At 40.3% G+C, this 27891-nt stretch overlaps 1 protein-coding gene across 1 annotated transcript in view; it reads right to left on the bottom strand.

Moving 5' to 3' along the window:
- QRICH2 (glutamine rich 2) overlaps positions 1-27891 on the bottom strand; it is a 70094-nt gene that overhangs the window by 22820 nt on the left and 19383 nt on the right. The window contains exons 9-14 of the mRNA XM_029284674.1: positions 24807-24907; positions 22273-22387; positions 19078-19323; positions 16769-16891; positions 12684-12758; positions 10954-11118 (exon numbers count right to left, since the gene is read on the bottom strand). Coding sequence (XP_029140507.1) covers positions 10954-11118; positions 12684-12758; positions 16769-16891; positions 19078-19323; positions 22273-22387; positions 24807-24907 — 825 coding nt within the window. The remainder of the gene's footprint in view (positions 1-10953; positions 11119-12683; positions 12759-16768; positions 16892-19077; positions 19324-22272; positions 22388-24806; positions 24908-27891) is intronic.

The following is a 27891-nucleotide window of genomic DNA, read 5'->3' as shown; positions in this document are numbered from 1 at the left end:
AAAAGGGCAGCTGTAAAGAAACATGGCTGAGACATAATCAAGCAGGGCTAACAAAAAATGGAGAAAGAAAGATTTTTCTCATCTTACTCTTTTCTTGCTCTTCGCTTAATAATTTCCCTTATTCTGAAAGTGAATACATAAATAGTATGTGTGTACTACAGGTAGCCCTTGACTTACAACAGTACATTTAATGACTATTCAAATATATAAAGGGACTGAAAAAAAGTGACATGACCATTTTTCACGTTTACAATGGTCACGTGATCAAAATTCAGATGCTTGGCAATTGACTCATATTTATGACAGTTGCAATGTCCTGGGGTCATGTCCTCACCTTTTGTGATCTTCTGAAAAGCAAAGTCAATGGGGAAAGCCAGATTCACTTAACAACTGTGTTGCTAACTGAACAACCGCAGTGATTCACTTAACAACTATGATAGAAAGATCATAAAATGGGCCAAAACTCACTAACAACTGTCTCAGTGAGCAACAGAAATTTTGGCATCAATTGTAGTCGTAAGTCCAGGACCACCTGCATCTGTGTGTGAATGCAAAACATTGGGACTTAGAAATCACTCAATGAAACTGACTGGATGAAGAATAGAGGTAGTCCTTGGGTTACAACCAAATTTTTAAGTGACCATTCAAAGTTATGATGACGTTGAACACGGGAGACTTACAACAACTCCTTAGAGTTCCAGACATTGCAGCAAGCTGAGGTCACATAACTGCATTTCCTGCCAGCTTCCCACAAGGAAAGTCAATTGGGAAGCTGGCAGGAAGTCAGAAGTTGCGATCACATATGAGATCCTCACTTAATGAGCCATGTGATCCTTGTTTAACAACAGCAACCAGAATTGCTGCAACTGCTGTGGTTAAGTGTCAGGGCTACATTTACAACGCCATGCGTAGCAACAGTCCCAGCTCCAATTACCGTTATAATCTAGGACTATTTGTAGACAGAAGGTAACTCTTCACACAGAACATAATTAACCAATGGAATTCATGACCATTAACTTCTTCTCATTGAAACCACTAGCATATATTTTGCACACGTTAGGAAGAACAGGGAAAGGGAATGAAGCAAAGTATTCCATTCCTTTTTTGCATGTAGGACAGGTTACCACAAGACCGGCGGCTTAAGGCAGAGACTCTGATTTTTATTTCAACATTGCCAAGCTGGTGGAACGGAAGCCGGTTGTAGAACATCTTTAAATCTCTCTTCAGGGACTGGGCAGTGGAAACAACAGTGATGTCAAAAAGCCCACAGGCAAATATAAGAGGTCTGGAAGCTAATGTAGGCATTAGGTCTTGGCAATCACTATTCCCTAATAGAGGACAGGCCAGCAATAGATCCTGGGCTGTAGAGTCTGGCATTTGGGGAAAATGAAGCACTTATGGAGTGGGCTAAAATCAATTCGTCCTTCTGAAGTTTGTGTAAGTCGTTTGTCTTTCCTGTGGACGACAAGACGACCGTGGGACAAGAAACACACCGTTATGTTTAGACCACGACAAGAGAGACATCCGAACCAAGAAATTTCTTGCGAGGGAGTCGTACCCCTATTTTGTTACATTGTACCTAAAGAAAAGGATAGTATTTTCAGTCGTCCGTCGGTTTGCCATGTATATTTTATATGCTTGAGGACTTATGCATGATTTAAAAGGGGGAAAGGTGATGAATGAATAACCAAAAGCAAAGATGTTTCGCAAATATAGAAAAGTACAGGAAGATATAATGAATGCTGTTGGTATAAAATGCCTTTAAGTAGTCTATTTTTACTTTTCTCTTATTTCCTATCTTTAATAACATTGCCTAACTCCAAACACAATAGCATAATTGATATGCGTATATCCATTTGCATGACCAGGACATGGAATATTAGCTCAGAAACAGTTATCTGGGCTTCTATTTAGAGCCTGCGCACAAAAATTAAAATGTCAGCCTAAACCTTTGTGCCTGCGATCAGCAAAGGGTTACGGGAAGGATTTATCTAATAAGTTAAATAGGCTTTCTTGAACTGGGAGAATCTTTATCTAATGTTCTGCTATTATCTGCTATTTTCTTGTGATCATATATATGGGAAGCTGATTCCTTAACATCAGTTATGTCAGACTTTTAAATTTATCAAATCTGGATCTCATTCCTTTTCTTACTTTTCTGCTGTGTCAATGATGGATTTCTGATCCTTTTCAGGAAAACTTTCTTAGGAGTGGACCATATACATTTCTTCCTTGAGGCTTGTTTACATAAAACTCTGAACAAGTTAACTGCTGGGCTTTGTTTGGGTTCTTAGTTTGATTTGCGTAAGTGGAGATTTATCATTGGTATGATTCTTCACCCCATATTCAAGTAATGCTTTCACTGCTACACATGCTGAAGCTTGTCTCATTTATTTTAAGAAAAGAATGCAGCACTGTCCACAAGAAGACACCTAGACTGACATTAAACATCACACCATAGTTTAGCTAGGTATAAAGGTTAGGTTCATGGACTCATAAACCATAAAACATTACTACAATGAAGACTTTGCATAATATATCAAGTTAGAACCAAAGAAACCAGTTTATGTATCAGCGTGATATGCCAACCCAGCCCCAGACTGCTAAAATGTATTTGGTTAATAGTGACATTATGTTGTGTTAGAACTGTATTTACCTAATAGAGACATTCAAATGCTTCGTTATTCACTATTCATTTGTTTATTGGCCGATAATCCTACATTGTTGCTATATGCTCATTTGCCACTATAGGTATAGCATTTGAATGAAAACTAGCTAGCTAATAGGGAACGGAGATTAGAAATGTAAGAGTATTCCTCTCTCCAACAGTCTTGTCATTTCTCAAGTCTTAAGGAGGTTCCATCTCCACAAAGAACCAGTTCTTTTGTAAGAACAAGTCAACTTGAAATGAAATGGAGATCATGCACAATTGTGGGTGGTGGGTAAAGTAGTCCATTTGGCTTGTGTAATGAAACACAATTGAGGGAGACAGGTGAGCATGTATAGGTGCCGTGGCTCCCATCAAAATGTTCCACAATACTGAGAAAACTGCTTTATACTAAAATGTGCGTAATTCAGTCTTGGTACGCAGGTTAGCCTAGAGATTTTGTGAATGAACTGCCTCTTCCACCACTTAATGAAATCCAAACAGAGCTTCTAGAATTGATCTCGGACTTGTTCAGAGTCCCACGGGCTTACAGTGCTGAGGGAGTCCAATATCCATTTGGGAACCAGTTTGTCTTGAGCAGCTGAGGAGGTCGTTCCAATCAGTCAACATATGATGGAGGTCACATTCTCAGTTTGATCTGTTCTGATGGAGATATGCCATGATTGGGAAGGTTCCAGTTCCCACTGTCGTGAAGGACCATCATTTGGTTAGGGCTGGATTAGTGGCTACATCTTGATTCTGTAACAGTAGATCTATTGGCATAATCTGAAAAGGCTACTAGATTTCAAGAAGCTTTGGAAGGGTTTGTAGTTGATCCCACCAGTGATTCTGTTGATGCCAGCTTGTATTTGAAATAAAGTGTTTCCTTATCACCAAAATGTCTCCTAAATTCCTTTTCCAACTTGCTTCAGAGATGGCCCCATGATATTGGGAGGAGGGAGGAGGGCAGACTGAAGTGGCCAGACAGTCTTTTACAGTGTAGATGGAGAAAGACTCAACATGTATCCAATAAGGTGTAGACTAAATCCTGTTTGAACACATGCCAACACATTTTTTTTCTGCATGCATTGCATCTGCAAGCTTATGAACAATTAAAAGCAATTATTAAATTGTTTTGAATTATGAGGGGACTGATTCTTATGATACAGTCTTCCTCCCAGAGTTATGTTAGAGAGTCTTGTGCTGCTGTTAACTTTTTTATAGATAATATCTCTCACTTTGGGGCCAGTCCATCTGCCTCTTCTGATGCAGCATTAATTATGGAATGTTCTAGTATTTTCTATGGTTAGGCTAATTTTAGCTTGTGTCACCTAAGGATATGGGCAGGCTACTGGGAATGGCATGTTCCATCATCTAATTTCTAGATTCTTGTGCATCCTGACTGGTAATTTCTACCTGAAAAGATACTATAAACACTTTAGTTAGCATCATAATGCATCTCTGAGGCAGCCAGGATGCTCCTTTGTGGAAAAGAGACAATTATTACTCCACTTCTAAAGTAGTTTGCATTGGATCACTTGTAGGCCAGTTTTTAGCTTTCCATGGTTGGTAACATAAGAAGACTTCTTAGCTGCAAGCAAACCCAGGGGTAGATTTTCTTTAAGCTGTTTTACACTGGCTTCCAAGTAGACTGTGTGTGAGATTGCCTTGTTTCTGTAGATTGACGGAGTATGAATCTGTTGATTCTCTTTGCCCTCCCAGCAGCTTCTGATATCATCAGTAATGGTATTCTTCTGGATCATCTGAGAAATAAGGAAACAGGAACTATTGCGACCCTCTGTTGGTAGATTTCAATATTGCGATCCTCTGTTGGTAGATTTCAGATTATGTCACCTGGAAACAGTTGCTCGACACGAGTGTCTCTCAGGACTCCATTCCGCCTACAGTGCTCTTCTGTATCAACATGAATTTGCCAGGGTAGATAAACAGGAAATCTGGAGCCGGGTGCTACAACTATGTTGATGATGATCTTTTTCTCTGTAACATCTTCAGGCAATAGTCTGACTTCCCTGTGTCCATGCCTGTAGCTGATAATGGCTGGATAATGGACAATAATAAACTGCAACTGGATCCAGTGTTACGGTTTCAGAGAGGTGGTAGAACTCCTTGTTCTAGGCTCCTAAGAAGAAGGGGTATGGAATTTGCAGTTGCCTCTGATGCAAATCTCTCTTTAGTTTTCTAGACGGAGGCAATGGCCAATACGGTAGCACCTTTCATTAGCTTTGGCTGATGTACCAATTTTGGTTGATACACCAAATTCATCCTTAATATGATGCGTATTAATAACATTCAGGTTTTAAATGGGCTCAAAATATAGGAGAAACAATACCTATGGATACTTGGGAGTTGATCTGGGTGAGAAATGTGAAGTTTACGCAAGCTCAAAATTTACGTGAAAATTTTTATAAGATGTTTTATAGATGGCACTTGGATCCCTCAACTATGTCTCGTATCTATCCGAATTATGAATCCAAGTGTTGGAGGTGTGGTCATCCAGATGCAACCTTTTTTCATATGTGGTGGACTTGTAAGGTTATTAAGGCTTATTGGGTATAATTATGGTGGAACCTACAGCAGATTTTTAAAAAAAGGATTATTTTTCTTCCACAGTTGTTTCTTTTAGGTATTGTGCAAGATTTAGATGCAAAAGAAACAAACTTGATGCTTTATTGTTTATCTGCTGCCCGATTGCTAATAGCCCAAAATTGGAAGAGCCCAATTCTGCCCACGATGGGAGACTGGAGATTGAAAGTTTCGTATCTTGCTGAAATGGCAAAGATTTCGGCTTACTTGAAGAACCATTCGAACGAACAATTTTTATCAATATGGAGAAGATGGATTGTTTATATTCAAAAGAAACATAGAGTGGTAGAATATAATTTAGGTTTCTAGATTTTCTTAAGTTTGTTTACTTCTATCTTTTCTTGTAGATTAAGATATTTTGTGGAGTTAGAGATATTAGTATTTGTTTACCTTTATATGAATATTATCCTGGGATTAGGTTTGGGAAGTCCGGGGGGGGGGGTTATTGATTGGTTATTGTGTTTACTTATGATTGTTTCTTATGATGGAAAAAAAATAAATAAAATTTCTTATAAAAAAAAAAAAATAACATTCAGGTTTGACCCCTGTGACATACTCTACGTGAGGCTGCTTTTGTATCTATCCTAGCAACGTCAACTGGTTCAGAACTCACCAATCAAACCTCTTGGGAAGAACTCAAAAGAACCACATTATATCTGACTTAAAGACATTGTGCTGCCTACCTATTTGCCTTTGGGTAAAGCGTGAAAGGGGTATTATCTTATTATCTGTAAACCGGTATATGATTCAGTTCCAGGCTCTCTGAAGAAACACCTCTACAAGATTCCCCAGCCCCATCCACTCCCAGAGATTATTTTGGAAGTTCACCTACAATTGCTGCAGCTTAGGTCAAGTCTTCTCTTTAGCCCCTCCATTCTCTGGAACACATTCCCTGCTGGGTTATGGGACCTAACAGCTTTGCTTTCTTTCAAAAACATCCTAAATAAACCGTGTAAATTGTTTTTAATTGTTATTGCTAGTTTTTCCTACTATCTTGAATTTCAATTTCTACGTTACGTCTTGCTATAAACTACCAAGGGACCTTGGTAGTTGGCAGTACAATAAGTTTAATTAATTAATACATGAATAATAAATACAGGGTTGATTTGTTTCTATATAGTTTTTCCTTAGTGTTCATGCCACAAGGGGTTCTTAATTCTTTTATATTTTTTTTTTCTAGATTGTGATTTTATTAAATTTTTGCTCCTGTGCTTTGCATTTCTTTATATTACTTATTTACTCTGGGATCGTTATTTTCTGCAAGAGAGCCTTCTCCTACAAGCAAGTAAAGGCTGACAGAATTAGCTCCAGAAACATTCCACACAAAGAGGCACGGAAAAGAGTAGAGGAATTGTTCCTATAAAGCTATTCTTTTTAGTTTAATGTTCCTGCCTTTCTACTATCCATGCTCCAAGTAGTTTATGGTAGAAACATTTTCAACGAAGCCTCATAAATAGTAATAAAATTAACACTTTCTTCTTATTATTTTTGTAGAAACAGGATCAGCAATAGGAGCCGAAGAAAGAAAGAAAGAAAGAAAGAAAGAGAAAGAAAGAAAGAAAGAAAGAAAGAAAGAAAGAAAGAAAGAAAGAAAGAAAGAAAGAAAGAAAGAAAGAAAGAAAAAATAACAATGCAAATGAAGCAAAAGACAGGAAAATAATAGTCTTGATTTGTTGCCTACACAATAAAAGCACAGGCACTGAGGAACTCTCCCTGCAGAGGCTTCTTTGCCCCCAGAGAAAGGGGATCTATTTCCCCCCTTTCTTGTCATAGCTTATACNTCATCTTTGTTGCTCTTCTCTGTACTCTTTCTAGAGTCTCAGCATCTTTTTTACATCGTGGTGACCAAAACTGGATGCAGTATTCCAAGTGCGGCCTTACTAAGGCATTGTAAAGTGGTATTAATACTTCACGTGATCTTGATTCTATCCCTCTGTTAATGCAGCCCAGCACTGTGTTGGCTTTTTTGGCAGCTGCAGCTGCCAAAATGGAGATCATGCACAATTGTGGGTGGTGGGTGAAGTAGTCCATTTGGCTTGTGTAAAATGAAACACCGTTGAGGGAGACAGGTGAGCATGTATAGGTGCCGTGGCTCCCATCAAAATATTCTACAATACTGAGAAAACTGCTTTATACTAAAATGTGTGTAATTCGGTCTTGGTACGCAGGTTAAGCTAGAGATTTTGTGAATGAACTGCCTCTTCTACCACTTAATGAAATCCAAACAGAGCTTCTAGAATTGGTCTCGGACTTGTTCAGAGCCCCACGGGCTTACAGTGCTGAGGGAGCCCAATATCCATTTGGGAACCAGTTTGTCTTGAGCAGCTGAAGAGGTCGTTCCAATCAGTCAACATATGATGGAGGTCACATTCTCAGTTTGATCTGTTCTGATGGAGATATGCCATGATTGGGAAGGTTCCAGTTCCCACTGTCGTGAAGGACCATCATTTGGTTAGGGCTGGATTAGTGGCTACATCTTGATTCTGTAACAGTAGATCTATTGGCATAATCTGAAAAGGCTACTAGATTTCAAAAAGCTTTGGAAGGGTTTGTAGTTGATCCCACCAGTGATTCTGTTGATGCCAGTTTGTATTTGAAATAAAGTGTTTCCTTATCACCAAAATGTCTCCTGAATTCCTTTTCCAACTTGCTTCAGAGATGGCCCCATGATATTGGGAGGAGGGAGGAGGGCAGATTGAAGTGGCCAGACAGTCTTTTACAGTGTAGATGGAGAAAGACTCAACATGTATCCAATAAGGTGTAGACTAAATCCTGTTTGAACACATGTCAACACATTTTTTTCTGCATGCATTGCATCTGCAAGCTTGTGAACAATTAAAAGCAATTATTAAATTGTTTTGAATTATGAGGGGACTGATTCTTATGATACAGTCTTCCTCCCAGAGTTATGTTAGAGAGCCTTGTGCTGCTGTTAACTTTTTTATAGATAATATCTCTCACTTTGGGGCCAGTCCATCTGCCTCTTCTGATGCCGCATTAATTATGGAATTTTCTAGTATTTTCTATGGTTAGGCTACTTTTAGCTTGTGTCACCTAAGGATATGGGCAGGCTACTGGGAATGGCATGTTCCATCATCTAATTTCTAGATTCTTGTGCATCCTGACTGGTAATTTCTACCTGAAAAGTTACTATAAACACTTTAGTTAGCATCATAATGCATCTCTGAGGCAGCCAGGATGCTCCTTTGTGGAAAAGAGACAATTATTACTCCACTTCTAAAGTAGTTTGCATTGGATCACTTGTAGGCCAGTTTTTAGCTTTCCATGGTTGGTAACATAAGAAGATGCTGACTTCTTAGCTGCAAGCAAACCCAGGGGTAGATTTTCTTTAAACTGTTTTAAATTGGCTTCCAAGTAGACTGTGTGTGAGATTGCCTTGTTTCTGTAGATTGACAGAGTATGAATCTGTTGATTCTCTTTGCCCTCCCAGCAGCTTCTGATATCATCAGTAACGGTATTCTTCTGGATCATCTGAGAAATAAGGAAATAGGAACTATTGCGATCCTCTGTTGGTAGATTTCCGATTATCTCACCTGGAAACAGTTGCTCGACACGAGTGTCTCTCAGGACTCCATTCCAACTACAGTGCTCTTCTGTATCAACATGAATTTGCCAGGGGAGATAAACAGGAAATCTGGAACCGGGTGCTACAACTATGTTGATGACGATCTTTTTCTCTGTAACATCTTCAGGCAATAGTCTGACTTCCCTGTGTCCATGCCTGTAGTTGATAATGGCTGGATAATGGACAATAATAAACTGCAACTGGATCCAGTGTTTCAGAGAGGTGGTAGAACTCCTTGTTCTAAGCTCCTAAGAAGAAGGGGTATGGAATTTGCAGTTGCCTCTGATGCAAATCTCTCTTTAGTTTTCTAGACGGAGGCAATGGCCAATACGGTAGCACCTTTCATTAGCTTTGGCTGATGTACCAATTTTGGTTGACACACCAAATTCATCCTTAATATGATGCATATTAATAACATTCAGGTTTGACCCCTGTGACATACTCTACGTGAGGCTGCTTTTGTATCTATCCTAGCAACGTCAACTGGTTCAGAACTCACCAATCAAACCTCTCGGGAAGAACTCAAAAGAACCACATTATATCTGAGTTAAAGACATTGTGCTGCCTACCTATTTGCCTTTGGGTAAAGCGTGAAGGGGTATTATTATCTTATTATCTGTAAACCGGTATATGATTCAGTTCCAGCCTCTCTGAGGAAACACCTCTACAAGATTCCCCAGCCCCATCCACTCCCAGAGATTATTTTGGAAGTTCACCTACAATTGCTGCAGCTTAGGTCAAGTCTTCTCTTTAGCCGCTCCATTCTCTGGAACACATTCCCTGCTGGGTTATGGGACCTAACAGCTTTGCTTTCTTTCAAAAACATCCTAAATAAACCGTGTAAATTGTTTTTAATTGTTATTGCTAGTTTTTCCTACTATCTTGAATTTCAATTTCTACGTTACATCTTGCTATAAACTACCAAGGGACCTTGGTAGTTGGCAGTACAATAAGTTTAATTAATTAATACATGAATAATAAATACAGGGTTGATTTGTTTCTATATAGTTTTTGCTTAGTGTTCATGCCACAAGGGGTTCTTAATTCTTTTATATTTTTTTTTTCTAGATTGTGATTTTATTAAATTTTTGCTCCTGTGCTTTGCATTTCTTTATATTACTTATTTACTCTGGGATCGTTATTTTCTGCAAGAGAGCCTTCTCCTACAAGCAAGTAAAGGCTGACAGAATTAGCTCCAGAAACATTCCACACAAAGAGGCACGGAAAAGAGTAGAGGAATTGTTCCTATAAAGCTATTCTTTTTAGTTTAATGTTCCTGCCTTTCTACTATCCATGCTCCAAGTAGTTTATGGTAGAAACATTTTCAACGAAGCCTCATAAATAGTAATAAAATTAACACTTTCTTCTTATTATTTTTGTAGAAACAGGATCAGCAATAGGAGCCGAAGAAAGAAAAAAAGAAAGAAAGAAAGAAAGAAAGAAAGAAAGAAAGAAAGAAAGAGAAAGAAAGAAAGAAAGAAAGAAAGAAAGAAAGAAAGAAAAAATAACAATGCAAATGAAGCAAAAGACAGGAAAATAATAGTCTTGATTTGTTGCCTACACAATAAAAGCACAGGCACTGAGGAACTCTCCCTGCAGAGGCTTCTTTGCCCCCAGAGAAAGGGGATCTATTTCCCCCCTTTCTTGTCATAGCTTATACGGCAAGAGTAGCTGAATAATTGGAGAGAACAAGAGAGCTCATAATTTTCATCTCAGTCTGTTTACAACCTCTTTCAGCTTCCTACTCTCTAGAGGCAGTGGAGCCAAATCCTCAAATTGCCAGCCAGAGATGTTAATTCCCAGTGCATCTGGGAAATACTGGGGAAGAGGCATGTGTGTTAGTGTTCATTAGATCAAAAACAGAATTTTCACTGTGTCCAGAAACAAGCTAGAAATCAGAATGCGTACATAATGTGCTTCAGGTCCACCTGGCTGTAGAGGAAAACACAAGCGATATATTCTACCACCCATCCATGTTCCTGGCCAAGGAAAAAAGGACCCACATTTCTGTAAGGAGCTTAGCAGCCTCACTGCACATCACAATAGGGACCACTAGCACGAGTAGTTTTCCTGCTGACGGGATTGCAAATGGCTAAGAAGGATGCATCTTGCTTACCTTAGAGTCCATTTCAATCAAGAGTTTGTCAAGCATTTTCTGCCAGTCTTGCTCTTGCCCCACCATCTTATTTAGCAGTTCCTGCATCATCTTATGTAGCTGTTCTGTGGTGGCATCAAACTGGCTGCGACTGACCTTTGCCGCAAGAGCAGTCTTATCTGCTTTCTGAAAATGAAGAAAAAAAAGGACAGAGATAGATCTTTGGTCTCATTGATATCTGAGGATCTCTCCCTCCTCTGCCCTCAAGAGCCACAAATTACACGAAAGTCCAAAATAGCACTAGTCCAACCTAACCCAAGCTCAAAGGATGGTAAATACAAGTAGTCCGCCTTTAATAACCACTCATTCAAGAATCATTCAAAGTTACGGAGGGTGCTGAATGAGAGGTGGTTACAGCTAGGCCAGTGTTGGCGAACCTGTGGCACGGGTGCCAGAGGCGGCACTCAGAGCCCTCTCTGTGGGCACGCGCACCGTCGCCCCAGTCCTACACCTTCAGCTGGGTTTTATAAAACCTTTTCGCTTTAGGCCTCCGCCGCCGTGTGCAAAAAAAAAAGAAGAAGGTTCAATCAGTCAATTTCAACTTCTGGTGGAAGTCTGCTGTTACCACTGCAGCCACGCCCACCCAATGGGCCACACCCAGCCAATGGGCCACACCCACCCGGCACTCGACGATGCATAAGTGGGTTTTGGGTTGCAGTTTGGGCACTCAGTCTCTAAAAGGTTCGCCATCACTGAGTTAGGCTCTCCCAGCCACCCCATGGACAGGTGAACACAATCTGGATACTTGGCAGCCAGCTCACACTTATGACAGTTACAGCATGATTTGTGATCTTCCCTGCCAGCTTCCCATAAGCAAAGTCAATGGGGAAGCCAGCAGAGAAGGTCACAGGGTGCATGGGCAAATCTTCCTCACTTGGACACCATTCCTGCTCCTTGCTGCACCCGCACACCTCCCCAGCCACTCATACCCCCTTGTATACCCTCTCCCACCCAGCAGCAGTCACTCCAGCCCTGCTATATCTGTGCTGCACCTCTTTGGCCACCCGTGCACCCCTCGTTCCCTTTCCCACCCAGCAGCCACACCAAGCCCCGCTATGCTCATGCTTCTCCTCCCCCACTATTCGCATGCCTTTGTGCATCCTCTCTACTCAGCCACCGCCATCCCAAGCTCTGCCATGTTCATGCCACTCCACCCCATTAACGCATCCTCACACACCCTCTCTCACCCAGCAGCAGTCACCCCAAGCCCCACTGCACTTGTGCTGCACCTCCCTGGCTCTTTCTTTCTAACCCTAACCCTAACCTTAACCCTAACCTGCCTGCCAACCTGCTTGCAAGCCACCTAAAACTTGCAGCCTCCTGCCGGCTTCCCCACTGACTTTGGTTGTTGGAAGCCGAAAGAAAGTTGTGAGGAGATACTTGCTTAACGATTCACAATCCTTGCTTAACAGCGGCAATTGGGACTGCAGAGATTACCATCACTAAATGGTGCAGTCACACAACACTGCACTATACATCCGTATCACTTAGGAAGGGAAATACCAGTCCCAGTTGCCCTCCTAACTCAAGGACTACCTGTATCAGGATGGCCATTCAAAACAGAGTGGAAGCTTGCTATTCCTGACTGCCCCACAGGCTCCATTTGTACATAAAACTTTCTCAGGAGTATCTATTCATGATTCCCCAAGTATGCTTATATCCATCGTATGTCAGTAAGTCAAACTGCTTACCACGTGGATTTCCATCTCTAGGGAATCTTTGTCAACTTTTTCATTTTCCAGTTTCTCCAGTGATTTGTACAATGCCTTTAGAGAACAGAAAGCAAAGCGAAAGGACATCGTTATCAAAACAAAAACTCCCAATTCCTGTACGTTTATCATCATCACCACTATCTTTACAAACAATCCATAAGCAGATCTTCCCTATTTCCATTGGCCTGGATGTTGCCTATATTTTACCACATAAAAGAGATAGTAATATCCCATGGTTGATGTAAGTGACACGTCAGGAAGTGGGCTTGCCATTTCCTTCTTCCAGGATGTTTTTTCAACTTGCTAGTCTTGTCTTTTAGTTTGTGCTGCCCCACTTCCCCACCCACCCACCCACCCACCCACCCACATACAGCAAGAGTCTAGTTGTTTATTCAACCCCTCCTCCCCAAACAGTTCCTTGGAAAGCACCCCCATTGCACTGGTCCAGATTCTGAATTCAGCACAGCAAGAGTCACTGGGCAACACAAAGTCCAGGAAAGCAGTCCACGAGTTGAACGGGTCATGATACACGGCACAAGCACACAAGGCACAGAACTAGGCAACGCTCAAGTCCTCAGGGTGGGATTAAATAGGCAACACCAGTGCAGCCCTTCATGAGGTGAGGTTGCCTCCTCACAAGTAGCTGACTGGTGTTGTGCCTGTCTCCTCTCTGCTCTATAGGTCCTTGAATCAGAAGGAGGTGTGGACCCTACCTCCTCCTGATTGCTAATTGGCGGCAGCTGATCCCAGTCCTCACCCGGAGCCTCCTGGCCAACTTGCTACAGTGTGGCTTGCCTCACTCAGCCTCAGCCTGTCGTTCTTCCCATCGACCCAGCTGAGGCTGCTCCGTCAGGCCAGCACTCCCCAAGCCCCGATCCTGACCAACATTTGGCTCCGTGCTTTTCTTTGTCGACTCAAAACTCACCCTCCTCCTTTGAACTTGCGGCCGGAGAGGGGTCCAGGGGCAGATCCATAACATAGTTTTAAAATCTCCTAGTGATTCTCTGTTCAAGTAGTAAGCAGGTTCTACTTTTCTCAAGATGTAGCCAAAATAGTTTTAGGATGCCCCAACAGTTTATTTCTTTCATATCCTATTAGTGGTTATAGTGTATACTAATTTTAAAAAGACTATGTTTAACCAGTAATATCACTGAAGCAAACAAAATTCATGTGATTCTGATGTCATCAGGTCATGACCCCTACTGGGTATGACATATTTAATCTAATCCCATCAAAAAGAAAAAAAAGCTGCTAGTCAAGCCTAGAGTGAATGATTAACTTAACCTTAGCTCTAATCCTACATGGATTCAAATCAAAACTACCTTCTGTTATGTTGTGTCTAATATTATTAAACAAGATGTTCTCTCTGTCCTTCTCTCCTCTCAGTCAATAAATAATTTCACTGAACCATTTCACTCATAGATTTAAGCAGATCAATCCATTAAGTTGGTACTGACATGGGTTGTCTGTTATTGCTGGTAGCAAAGACAAACCAACAACATCAGTATTTCTTCTGGCAGTTTTATCTGTGGCATTTGATACTTTTCATCACAAAAGTTTAATAAATTACTTTGACTTGACTGGACCTGAATTGGGCACTTACAGTCTTATATTTCCCATCACATTTTTCTATTATTTCTGTCTTGGTTTTCTATCCTTTCCTTTATCACAGAGTGTCCCTCAGAGTGTGGTCCTAGGTCCAATTTTGTTCATTTCTGATACTTTGTTTTCGTTTCTTCTTTACAGTTTAGCTAACCTATCTCTGCTGATGACATCCAGGTGTATTCCTTAACCCCCGTCTTGGTGTTGACAATCTATTGTGGTCTTGTCTCTCCAAGAGCCTGAAATATCCAACTGGATATTTTCTCACCGATCTAAATTAAATTTGGACAAGGCTGAGCTTATTGTTTTTTTTTTACCCTGACCATCCTTTCTTCTGCCTTTCACTTTTTAAGATTGCCAGGTACTGATGTCTCTGATGGTATAAGATCTGGATTTCTTAGTGATGTTTCATCAATACAATGACAAAATCTTGTCAGTTTCACCTTAGGAGTATCCAGAATTCCATCCATTATTTTTTTTTCTCTAAGTATTTGCATCATGCCTTGGTGGTGTCTCATTTGAATAACTGCAACAGCTTTTTGGCTGATCTTCCCGAATCTACTCTCTGCCCTTTGGTTCAGGTCCAGAATAATGCAGCCCATGTGGTCCTGGACCTCCCTGGAGTCACCCTTATTTCTTCCTTCCACCAATATTTACATTGGCTAGGTCTTCAGAAGCATTAAAGGTTTAAACAGCTGGTTCTGATCTTCCAGGCTGTGTGTATAGGAACACCTACTTATTTGAACAACTTGGTAACAATTCTTGCTTCTGTGTGCTTAGTTCAATCGTGCAATCAGGGGCACTAAGTTTTCCCTCAAGTCAGAGGAACTGTCTCACATCTAGCTCCTACTCTTTGGATTTGACTCCCCCTCAAATTATGTTTGGCTTTCAGTCTCCTCAGATTTAAAATGCTTCTATTCTTTCAATGTCAATACTCAGTACTGATTTCAATTATAGTAGCCTCGGGATTAGATGTTTTAATAAATGTTGTATTTTGATTTTAGTTTATATACCATGTTGTAACTTTCACTGTTTACTTATACTGCACCTAGGTATACTATATGCCCTTAAGTACTAGCCACATATATATAAGAATCTTACTTCTCTGCAACAAAAACAACTTCATGCCTTAATATTTACATCTATTTATATACTATTAAAACTCTCATTCCCATGATCTTTAACTGGGTGAAACAGTGCATCACAGGGCAACAATTTTTGAACCAAGATACCTCAAATGGGCTAATTTACAGAATGAGTTAAATCTGTGGCTCGTGATTCCCATGAATTGAAATTTGACAAATTCTTATAAAACATTTCCTGACATAAAACATAAAACAGCGTGTGACATACTACAAAATTTCATAGAACATTTCCTTTGCTGATGTTTGACTGTGTTATATAGTTCAACATGGATTATTTTCAAAGCAGGTACATCTTTGAATGTATCCCAACTTTTCCAGTGAAGGCAGTACATTAGTTCTGTCGTTGTTGAAGGCATTGAGGAATATGGTAAGGAAATGTTTCTGAAAGGATGACCTAATGGGTTACAGGTTGTCTAGAATACAACTGAAACTCTCATGTCTGATTGTTTATAAACTTAAATTGGGCAAAATTGTGTGTCTGAGGCAACAGTTTTTGAATCATTGTATCTTAAATGGGCTAAATTAAAAAATGCATCCAAAATCCAGAACCCATGATTTCCATGGGACTGAAATTTGGCAAATGTGTAGTCACTTCAGTGCTCGCACACTGCTATGCATCCACGGTCAACTGTGGTTACGTGATCATCCTTTCCAACGTTGCCTGACAGCTTTCTACAAGGAAAGTTAACTGCTTGTGGTTACAGGTTGTCCTTGACTTACAATAGCTCATTGGTGACCATTCAATGTGACCTATGAACATTTTTCACACTTATGACCCTGCAACACCCCCATGGTCAGGTGATCAAAATTCAGACTTTTGGCAACTGACTCATATTTATGATACTTGCAATGGCCCGGGGTCATGTGATCACCTTTTGTGATCTTCTGACAAGCAAGGTCAAGGGGAAAAGCCAACTCATTTAAAAACTGTGTTACTAACTTAATAACTGCAGTGATTCACTTAAAGAACTGTGGCAAGAAAAGTTGTAAAATGGGGCAAAATTCACTGAACAAATGCCTCATTTAGCAACAGAAATTTTGGGCTCAATTGTGATCATAAGCCAAGGATTACTTGCATTCAATATCTCTGTTTAAGTAAGGAAATATCTCTGAAACAATGGGCCGTGGGTTATCCAGTATTCCTTCTTTCTGGGCCATTCTGGCTAATAGCTACTTTAAGCCTCATTATGCAAACTTCAGCAAGGACAACAATCCTGATCAAAACCAGAACTGATATCCACTGCATTCAGAACAATTTCCAAGACCTTCTTCCCATTTTTTGATCCCACCTGCTAACTTTGACACAAAGTTACGTACACTGATCTCTTTCTGTTTCAGGTGATGATCTTCAACCAGAGTGCCAGTAGTGGCATTCAGCTTCTCACAGTCTTCTTGGACTTGCAGGATAGTACTCTGGATTTGGTTGAGCACCTCTTCTTCCTGATTGGAACAAGCATGAATGCCAAAGTCAACAAGAAAAAAGTGGCGGTCTTATTAACTTTCTTGTTCTCTTTTTCAAAGTTCAAGCTGCTGCCTTTGGGCAACTTAGAGTAAATAATGAAAGGTTGATCCATCTCTTCATGACAAATAGGAAATCCTGCAAAGAAAGTCTGCTCCAAAAGTTGGCAGGAGGATATTTTATTTGAATATAATAAAATAAATTCAAGATATATGTGAAATAATATAAATGTATCTTTATTATATAACAGGCACATCTAGGATGTGGCACCCAGTTTATTATTATTCATGATGGTCAGCTGTTATATACATTCTGATTTCCCATTAAAAGGTTGGAAGAAACAAAATGAGAACATCCTTGACATAGTAATGGAAGATGGATTCATATCTAGGACATTGACATGCTCTTGGGGTACTACTTATTCTCACAACTTTTAGGCTTAGATTCATATGTGACTACTTAAAAATCACATTAGTCGAAACTGAGGGAAACTCCATTGTTAAATGCTCTGCCAACATCCAAGTTCAAGAAGCACATGATACTAAAAGTAATTATGTCAGACTTGGGTCCCTGCATTCAACCTTCAAAACAGTCTTGGAAGAGTATCTAAGAATAAGAGAGTAAAATAAAAGCTCACAAAAAAATCAAACCAAACCAAGCCCCCATGACCTTGGAAATTGGCCAGTTGAATAGACGTGTCTGTACACAGTTCTAAAAGACCGAAACTCTTTTAGAACAAAACCAGAAATCTTGCATAAGGTTGAACTATGTGCCATAATTGCTGCCATAATTTCTTCAGCTATTTTAAATTAAAGATAAAATAGCAGACAAATCAATGGAACAAAAGCAAAGCAAGGCATAACAGGCTTACTAATGGAGTGTTGTAACGAGATAAGCTGCAATTCCGAATATCAACAATCTTACTGAACTTCATGATGTAACACAAGGTTTATGATAAGGTTTAAGATAAGCCTGGCCAAGGACATGGGGCTGCATGAAGCAAAGTTTGAATTATTTTAAAAAAAATTGAAATTGTGTAAAAGTATTAAGTTTAATCAGGAATGAAACAATATACTTGAATCCTAGAAGTGACTCTTAGAAAGCAGTTTTGGGAAGTTGGGAACCTGCTAGTTTCAGTGGCTAAAATACTAAAACCTCCTGAAACAGGAAGACAATCATTAAGCAGGGTATGATATTTATAGTTCCTCTTTCAAAACTATCAAAGGTAATTTCTATATTAAAAGTATTCCAGTTGTTGTGCTGTTATCGTGAAATATGAAGTATGTTAAAACAGATCTGCTTCCATTTCCCCACACAAGGTCTATGGCAAAAAAATGGTGCCTTCCTATATCATCGGTCTCTACATCCAATCAACCAGTGGAATGGCTTGCCTTCAGAAGTTGTGGGTGCTCCATCACTAGAGGCTTCCAAAAAGAGACTGGACGACCAAATGGTATAGGGTCTCTTGTATGACCAGAGGATTGGATTAGAAGACCTCCAAAGTCCCTTCCAACTTTATTATTCTACTGGTATGTTCTATGTTCCTGAGCAACTCTATTAGAAAACATACATGTTGAACTTGTGACTGCTTAAAAAATCCTCAAAGGCAGAAAGTACTTAGAAAGCCTCACTAATACTGCCATGGCTGAGATTTATTAAGAAATCATTGTTTAAAAAAGATAGCATAGCATGATGTATGGACCAAATCAGTAAATAATATGACCTGAAAGGTGAATGAATCTGCAAAGCATTTCCCTCCCCACTAGCAAGCACGCAGCCACTATCGTTGGGGTAAAAGGTTGCGATAAAGCTCAGAGGCAAAGACTATGTTCTGCACACAAAAGCTCCCAGATTCAGTTCCTGGCTTCTCCAGGAACAGCTGGCAAATACCTATATCTGGCACTCTTAGAAAACACTACCAGGCAATACTGAGCTAGACAGATCATCCACACCTCCACAAAGTTCCAATAAATTAGGCCTCCCTATCTGAACTGTGGCTCAAAGCACATCCATTGTTGTCCATCTTGGAGAGGATTACCATGTCCTTAGCTATTTATTTACTAAATTTCCACACCACCCATCTCACCTGGATGGGCAGTTTACAAAACTATCCAGTTGAAAACTGAAAAGAAGTGTGCAGACTGAGCCATCTTCTTTCTGGCCTTACCTGGCGTTGCTTGGGTTTCTTCGTCTTGCTTTCTGCCTGCCTCAACATGAAGTTGTTGACTGAGTCCTGCAGCTGCTCGTAGCGCTTGAACAACTGGCTAACCTTCTCACTGACATCTAAGCTGCAGGCTGCGCACGTGCTTTGGACTTGAGCTGCACCAGACTCTGGGATGGGTGGCATGCTCATGGACAGCAAGGTTGACGAGGAGGACATCATGTTCTCTATGACAGATCTAAGCTTGTCTAACTGTGAGCAAGTGAGAAAAGCAGGGGTTTGGTTTCTTGAAAAGGAAATCCTGGTTTTCATCTCTAACATACAGTGACAGGAACTGGCTGTTTTAATTTGTTGGACCGAATCAGTTTTCCTCAGCTTTGTAAGCTTATTTTAGAGGGAGTTCCAACACTGCTAGTTCCAGGACACTAGACTGGAGGATACCATATATCAGTGATGGCGAACCTTTTAGAGACCGAGTGCCCAAACTGCAACCCCAAACCCATTTATGCATTGTCGGGTGCCGGGTGGGTGTGGCCCATTGGCTGGGTGTGGCCAATTGGGGTGTGTGGCCCATTGGGTGGGCGTGGTTGCGATGGTAACGGCAGACTGGGTGGGACTAAAAAGTTCAATCAATCAATTCCAACTTTGCAAGATCTTTTTTTTTCCCGCGAGAAGTTGAAATTGACTGATTGATTGAACCTTTTTTTTTTTTGCACACAGCAGCAGAGGCCTATAACGAAAAGGTTTTATAAAACCCAGCTGAAGGCCTAGGACTGGGACGATGGCACATGTGCCCATAGAGAGGGCTCTGAGTGCCGCCTTTGGCACCCGGGCCATAGGTTCGCCACCACTGTCATATATGGATCTGGATTGGCCCGTTAAGGCAAAGCTGAGATAAACCTAAAAATACATGAAGCTAAAATAACCTTGTAATGGTAGAATTTGGGTTCATTATAATAATGTTAAATACATCAATAATCATTTAAATCGTTTCTAGAACTTCCCTGAAACTAAATCCCAACTCCAAAAGGCAGCTTCCACTCATGTTAGTGAGAGTTTCCCACACATATTTATTTGGTCCATGGGAATAATAGAGAATAATTGAAAGCACTTTGGGGAGTGATTTAGGACTTAGTGCAAGGAAGAAAAAGTCTGCTCCTGCTGAAAATCCCATCGCTCTTCCACTGCAACAATGTGGAACCTGAGCAAAAAGAGTTTTGAGGTAGATAGACCTCCCAGTGGGCAAGCTTTGACTCTGTTTAACGGGAGTTCTCCAGTAGGCATCTGCAGCTAGCCACGATTACACCAAAATGATGATACATATTATTATGGTGTTATAAAGGAAACAAATTTTCCACTATATTAATGGAAAAAAATGGGGGTTGCCCATCAGACTGATCTGAACACCTAAAGGACAGCCTCAACATGGCACTCTCCAGATAGGCTGGACAACAATCTCCACTTCCCTTGAAGGCTAAGGATAATAGGAGTCATAGCCTACATCAGTGGTTCTCAACCTGTGGTCTATGGACCCCTGAGGGGCTGCAATGTCATCACAGGAGGGTCCACAAAGGCTTGAAGAAATGTTGTGTTTAGTGGTCCGTGGCCACAAAAAGGTATTTAAAGGGGGTCCATGGTAAAGAAAAGGTTGGGAACCATTGGCTTACGCCATTTGGAGAGTGCCAAATTAGAGGCACTTGCTATAACAAATCAATATGTTTTGCCAAGCAGCCAGGAACAAAAAACTTGGCTTCTTCTTCTTGATATGCAGAAATTAGCAAATGAAGCATTTAATCATATGGGAGCCAAAGATTATCCTCCTGCTAATAGCTGCAGATCAAAAGCTCATTCAAGGAATAACTCCACGGGTATGGTTCTAAATCAAGAAATAAAGGCTCTGCAAGGCAACAAAGGGCAGATTAGATGGGCAGGAACAACCAGAACACTCTAGCCAAGTGTTTCTTTCTGAAGCAGAAAGAGGCAAGGACCCATATGATGAACTTTGTTTTCTGCATGATTGTAATCCTGTAAACTTAAATGCCAACCCAGAGATTAAAGGAGGGAAAGCTGTGCCAATTTCTTTAATTATAGAAATAAAATTGCCCCTTTGCTGAGCCCTCCCACAACTTGCCTATTTCCACCAGATGTCCTTTTCAACCTCTTGATAGTACAAGTTACAAACTCATGACTGGGAGGACTCCAGATTCCAGAAGCTGATTCTGACCCACATCTCTCAATACAAGAAAGTTAGAAGCTACCCACAATGTAATGAGACTTTGGGCATGTTGAAGGCAAGCTGAAAAAAAGTAAATCTAGTGAGCTAATCACCAGGAAAGCATCATTATTCCTGTACCTTGTTACTACTAGTTAATTGTTAATTGCAAGACGAATGCAGAGCTGAAAATCATTGCTCCTGAAATAGAGGCAGCTTTGCTTTATTCAGATCTTATTTAGCATTGCTTGAACCTGTGCCATCCATTCGTTTTCCATTGGAAAACCATCTCTGCAAACCCCATCAAATTAGGAAAAATTCCAGGGGCTGTTCAAGGTCAAAAGAAATTAAGGGTCTCATTCTTGGTGGCCAGGAATAAACAGCACTGTGATGCTTTTTTCAAACTTTGTAGTTACTTCTAGACATTTCAGACACTTAACATCCCAAAGAAAACTTGATTTAAATTTCTGAGTATGGCCAGGAAGCGCATATAAGTCAATTACTATGCTAGGTATTCAGGAAGCCAGTAATTCTGAAAACTGGCCATGGTGCCTACATAAAGGTAAAGCAAGAGATGAAACATCAAACTTGGTAAAGTCTTGGTTTTCAAATCTTGGATTGGCTCTCAAGCCTGATTTTTTTTTTGTGATCCTTCATCTCCTGCTTATATTTCAAACTTCTCACTGTGAATGTGTGGACAACACTGTGAGTTTTGTCCACACTCCTGACTCATTTATTAGCTTGCAAGTTCAACATTCTGGTCACTAGCTATAGAAGCAACATCAACCAATTCAACACATTTTCATTAACAAAGGATTTGTCCACAATACATAGGAATAAATATAAATTCTAGAAAGGACACAGCAGTCTTACACACACACATACACACACATAGAGTGCTTTTCCCAGTTACTTGGGTTCTTTGTTGTTGTTGTTTAGATTAGCTAAAGACATTCTCATCTCAACACATCCTGAGTTCATTTGCTGACCTGCTCCTGGAGGTAATAGGCATTGTCCGTCATTGATTGCTCCAATGTGGCTTTCCCCGTATCTTGTTTCTGTCTCAGCTCCTTTAGCTCTTTCTCTATATCCTGCACTGTTGCTCTGCATTACAAAACCAACAAAAAAGAAGTGTCACTCAGCAAATAAAACAAATTTTTTTGGAGCATGTGACATATATATGTGTACTTTGTCCACCATAGAAACTAATATATGGTTTCAAATATAATCCTGAAGCAAGGGTAGATCAGCAAATTTGCCTTGTTTGTTCCCTTCTCTTGAATTTTCCTGCAAATAGGATGGAGGTATCCTTAAGTGTTTAGTGATGTCACCTGGAAATGCAAAATGCTTCAAACGTTTCTGCTTTCTATAAAACTGCGAGGGCAAATGAGCAGGACAGATCATCTGCAGGTAATAAACTGGATTAAATACCTACAATACACAGGCTTTGAGCCAGAAACCCTTCTTGATTTTTTTTTAAGTCTTTTGCTTCTACAACTATATCACAGGAATCAATTTCCCATAGCAAAACACCCCAATACTGTGATAAGCACCTGGCCACAAGAGCCACATGGTATGAGCTGATAACCACAATTCTTCCCATTTGGGGGCCAAGAGAGAGGGAGTTATTGCTCATGCCCTAACTCAGAGGTAGGCAAGCTTGGCTCTTTTATGACTTGTGGACTTCAACTCCCAGAATTCCTGAGTGATAGCAGATGCTAGGTAACCAGATCTTTATGCTGAATCTCCTTAGTAAAATGCATGATTTTTAATAAAAGCATTTTTGTCATGTACCTGCATATATGCCACCCAGTGAAGTCAAAATTACATAATGACATGTCACTTTTTTGCTCAGTTACATGTTGCTCTGAAAATGGAAGTAAGCAACATCCATAAATTTCATAATCTAGGTTTGGGGCTTCAGTTCAGGAAGGGTATCAACCAAGGAAACCAGCTACTTGCTGTGACTAGAAGAAAACCTCCGTTGCTGATCTCAGCTAACTCCCAGACATGGCTCCAATTCCCCTCTCCCCAACAAATAACTTTCATTTTTTTTCAGGTGGAAGCCCTTACAAAATGTGTCTTTAAATGAGAAAGAGCCCAGTTAGAATGGTTAACTTCTCATATCAGAATAGACCAGTGTGCTTGTCTGTCGTTAACATCAACCAAACCAACTATAGTTTATTCAGTAGGCCATGGTTATTTATTAGATTTATGTACCACTCTTATTTTGTAGAAATAAAATAAATGTTTCCTCCTACTATTTGTCCTCATCACCCAGTTAGTTTCCATGCCTAAGCAGGGACTAGAACTCCTGATCTCCCATTTTCTAGTACAACACTTTAATCGGAAAACCCATTTGTGTAGTGGTTAAACAAATTACAATGAAGCACAGGCCAGTAACATATTCAAATGCATTTTCACACTCTGCAAGCTACACTAACAGTTTTGTTATATTGCTATATTTAGTCTATTTTCAAATATGAGCAACACTGAATTCTTATAATGAAGGGCGGCATGGAAATGTTTAAAATGCTGCTTTGATACCATCAATCGATTATGCAAAAATTATAAACAAAATCTTTGCTTATGCATCACCTCCCTGTAAGGCATCTGCAGAGAATGTGTCAAAAAATCATAATAGTAATTGTGCCTACACAATCAAAACTCTTGGTGGAGAATCAATTGAGTGATCGCCATTTTGATTATTTTGACCCTGTGGGTACCTTAGCAACCAGCATCATGAGGTATTGACCAAGGGTTTTAGTTTGGCTGTTTTTGAAAAGGCAACTGAAAGGAAGACCATGTCCAATATCTTTTTGAGGAAAAATTATAGATTTTTTTTAAAAAAAATCATCAATATATTTTTTCTAATAAATGCAACTGAAATCTCTGCTAGACAGGGCTTTTCTGTTTATATCTGTCAGAAAAGCCATAGCAAAAACAATGACATTTCCAAAAAAATGAGCAGTCAAAGAAATTTGACATCAGAATATTTGGTAATTGAGATAGCCAGATAGTATAGTGGTTTAACAGGCTAGAAGCCAAGAGACTCTTAGTTCTAGTCCTGCCTGAGGCACAAAGCTAGCTGAGTGATCTTGGGCCAGTCACTCTCTCTCAGCCCTAGGAAAGAGGCAATGGCAAACCACTTCTGAAATCTTGCCAAGAAAACTTCAAGGATTTGTCCAGAGTCAAGACTAATGCAAAGCATCTCTGCCCCAAATCGGCAACAAAGCATCAAATTAAGTTTGTGCATTTTACTTGAAAATGTAATTACTTCATTTCCTTGAAAATAATAATTAGGTTGAGGTTTGCCATGTACCTTTGTAACCTTTTAATACTTTCTTACACAGTTTTTCAGAATAAAGATCTCTTTTCCTTTTCTTCCTATAGCAAGCACAACATGCATATGATAGATTGTCTGCCATTTACTATATTTAGCAAGATCTTAAGAGTACCAGTGAAATAAACATGCTTGGCCCACCAGCAATATCATCTCTTCTAGTGCTTTCTAGTCTTTTACCTGAGATAACCTATTTGCAAGGTGATCTGACTAGCTCCCTCTATTTTCTCTGCCTCTTCTCCCGGCGATTCTCCTTCAATTGCATTCTGAATCCTCCTCAACTAGAATCACAATTGGAGGGAAAAGTAATGTTTAGAAGTCAGGTTTGCCACAAACAACTCAAATTACAAAACTCCTGTGTAGAATAAAACATCCTGCGGGAGAAAAGGGGCAGCACAGATCTTTGTTGCAGCAAAGAAGTCTCGAGGTAGATAAATGGATGAGACCCCTCATAGACTGTTTGCCTATGTAGAAATAAATGAAATATTATAAATACCTGGGGTTGGGCAAAGCTTTGGATTTGATCTGAAAGAGATGCTTTCAGATCCCAACATCTGTCTATGATTTATTAAAGGAGCTGTACACGATTGCTGGATTGTGAGTGTAGTTTCTCTGTAGCAGCAACAGCATGAACCTGGAAGAATCACATAGCTCCTTTAATAAATTTCGGACTGATGCTGTGTTCATGCTCCATTGCATTCCAAAATACTACCAAAGCACAGCATAGCTCCACAGACTGCAGCTGTTCTACAGCCTTCAGTCTGACAACCTGTAGATATGTTGGATTATAATTCTTACAACTGCTAGCCAAAAAGGGAAGTTATTCCTAGCCATCTGGGAGGATATCCAACAAGTAAAGGATGATGGTAACCTGTTCTAGAATGGCCTATAGCAGTGGTTCTCAACCTTTTTAATGCCGCAACCCCCCCCAACTGGTCGTAAGTCGAGGACTAAACCGGTAGTAAGTCGAGGACTACCCAACCAGTCGTAAGTCGAGGACTTTCCCTGCCTGGGAGCGCCGTGCATGCGTGGTTCCGCCCCCTGCGCCGGCCGAGGCGTAGCTGGCAAGCGGCAGAGACGGAGCAGGCCGACCACCACCTGGCCCAGCTCAGGGGAGGTAAGGCACCCACCGGAAAAGGGGGAAAAATGGCAGACAAAAAAATGGCGGACAGCCTTGCTTGGCGACCCCCGTGAAATGGTCGATCGACCCCAAATGGGGTCACGACCCATAGGTTGAGAACCGCTGGCCTATAGTTCAAATAAATGCAAAATGCCTAACTACAAATTAGAACCATATGCTTCCAACTGTGCTAGACAGAAGATACAACGTTTACATAAAAGTAGTTTTTTGCAGCTCCCCAAAGTTTGAAACCAACCTGCAATCATCTGCAAACACAAGAGTCAGCCCGTGTTCATTCTCTTTTCCTTGAGGTGACTGACCGACCAGAAGAAATGCATAATCCCATTCCATAATCCAATCAATGTCCATCCCAGCCCTTGAAGTATTATCAGTCTCAAAAATCTGCTTGCCTTCATTTTACACAAAAAGAAAATAAACTGCTAGCATTTCTTTCCCCGGAGTGGAAACAAGATGCTGAAACTCTATAATAGACGTTATGATCAGCTTATTTATTTAAGTCTAGAAAGTGGAATCAGGCAAAAATCTCTTGCCAAAGGGACAATGGATTATCTGCAGTGGTTCAATGGAAAATGCCAGCCTTGCTGTGATATCTAATAAATCTATAATGGTAACTGAGAATGACCTTGGGAGACAGGTGGAAGAGCTATAGCCTAAACCAGGGGTGTCAAACTGCCGATCCACGGGCCAGTTGCATCATGCAGAGGCCGCACCCACCCCAGCTCTGGCAATGCAAAAAAAGTTGCGATACATCGCAACAGATCATGTGACACTGCGAGTTTGACACCCGTGGCCTAAACAATGGTCTGATAAACAAAATTTGAGACTGAAAGAGTGGTGAAAGCATTTCAGAAGGGACTTCCTTAGTTTTTGAAAGAGTAACGTTAAGGGAGGGAGGGGTACTTTCAGGCTTAGAAAATTCTGTTAATACAACCTTACAATTAAGGCAGAATTAATAATTATAGCCATGCTTCATATCTGGATTATCTTGGAATGCTAACAAATTCAGGCAGTTAAAAGCAAAGAATTGACTCAGCTCTCCAAAACAGACAACAATCAGGTTTTAGAATGATTATTCTCAAATTTTTTCATTAGGAATAAAATGGAATCTTTATATAGCCCAATGGGAAATCAGAGAGTGGAAAATTGGGCATGGCAAGCCCAACTGCTGTCTGTCCTCACAGCTCTACTCTTGATGCACAACAAGGGCAATAGCAGAAGCCAGAAAAGGAAGGCGAAAATCAGATCTCTTGCTAGAAGACAACCTATGCAGGAGATTCCAGCTTCAGTTTTTGGCATCTCCAAGCAGAGCTGGTAAAACTGAGAGTTGCTGCCAAGTGGAGCAGACAATATTAAACTAGGCGAATTTATGATCTTGCTCAATATAAGGTCTTATTAAAAACATGTAGTCGCTTAACATGCAATTTCTACCGGGCCAATATTTCTGCCTCAATCTGCCCTGACTGAAATGCTGTTTGAGCATTGCAAACTTGGAAGAAACTGTCCGGTACAAGATTAATAACGAAAAAAAGGCTCATTTTTAAAAGAAAGAGCTGTAATTAAAAGCAGCATCGGGCTGCATAGAATGACATCACATCACAGGACACACAGGAACTGCAAAGGGGGTAAGATGTCTTCCACAAAATGTCTGCCTCCACAGAAACAAGTAGCTTTCTCTGACATGCTGTAATTGAGGCCCATATTTTTAGAGACCCAAAGCCGGAACTGGTGATCCCTGCAATGTCTTCAAGTAGTAATCAGGATGTGACTTGACATGTTCAGCAAAATGCTGTCTGTACTTGGTCTCAAAACCAAACACTTAAGCGTAAAAACATCTCACTTTCCATTAAAAGGGATCACAGTACAAGACTGGATAATAAAGCCAAAAATGACCACAAGGAGCTTCGTAATATATTTAGGACAGAAAGCTATTGATTACGGATACAACCTCCTTTTAAAAAAATGTCTCATTAGTTTTAAAATAAAATTCAATGCATTAGGATTACGACCACAATTGAGCCCCAAATTTCTGTTGTTAAGTGAGACATTTGTTGAGTTTTGCCCCATTTAACGACCTGTCTTGCCACAGTTGTTAAGTTAATCACTGCAGTTGTTAAGTCAGTAACG

The sequence above is a fragment of the Protobothrops mucrosquamatus genome, unplaced genomic scaffold (genome assembly GCF_001527695.2).
Source record: "Protobothrops mucrosquamatus isolate PMUCROS unplaced genomic scaffold, P.Mucros_1.0 scaffold815, whole genome shotgun sequence".
NCBI classification, from domain to species: domain Eukaryota; kingdom Metazoa; phylum Chordata; class Lepidosauria; order Squamata; family Viperidae; genus Protobothrops; species Protobothrops mucrosquamatus.
The sequence above is the reverse complement of the archived record's forward strand: the minus strand, read 5'-3'. Positions and strand labels throughout refer to the sequence as shown.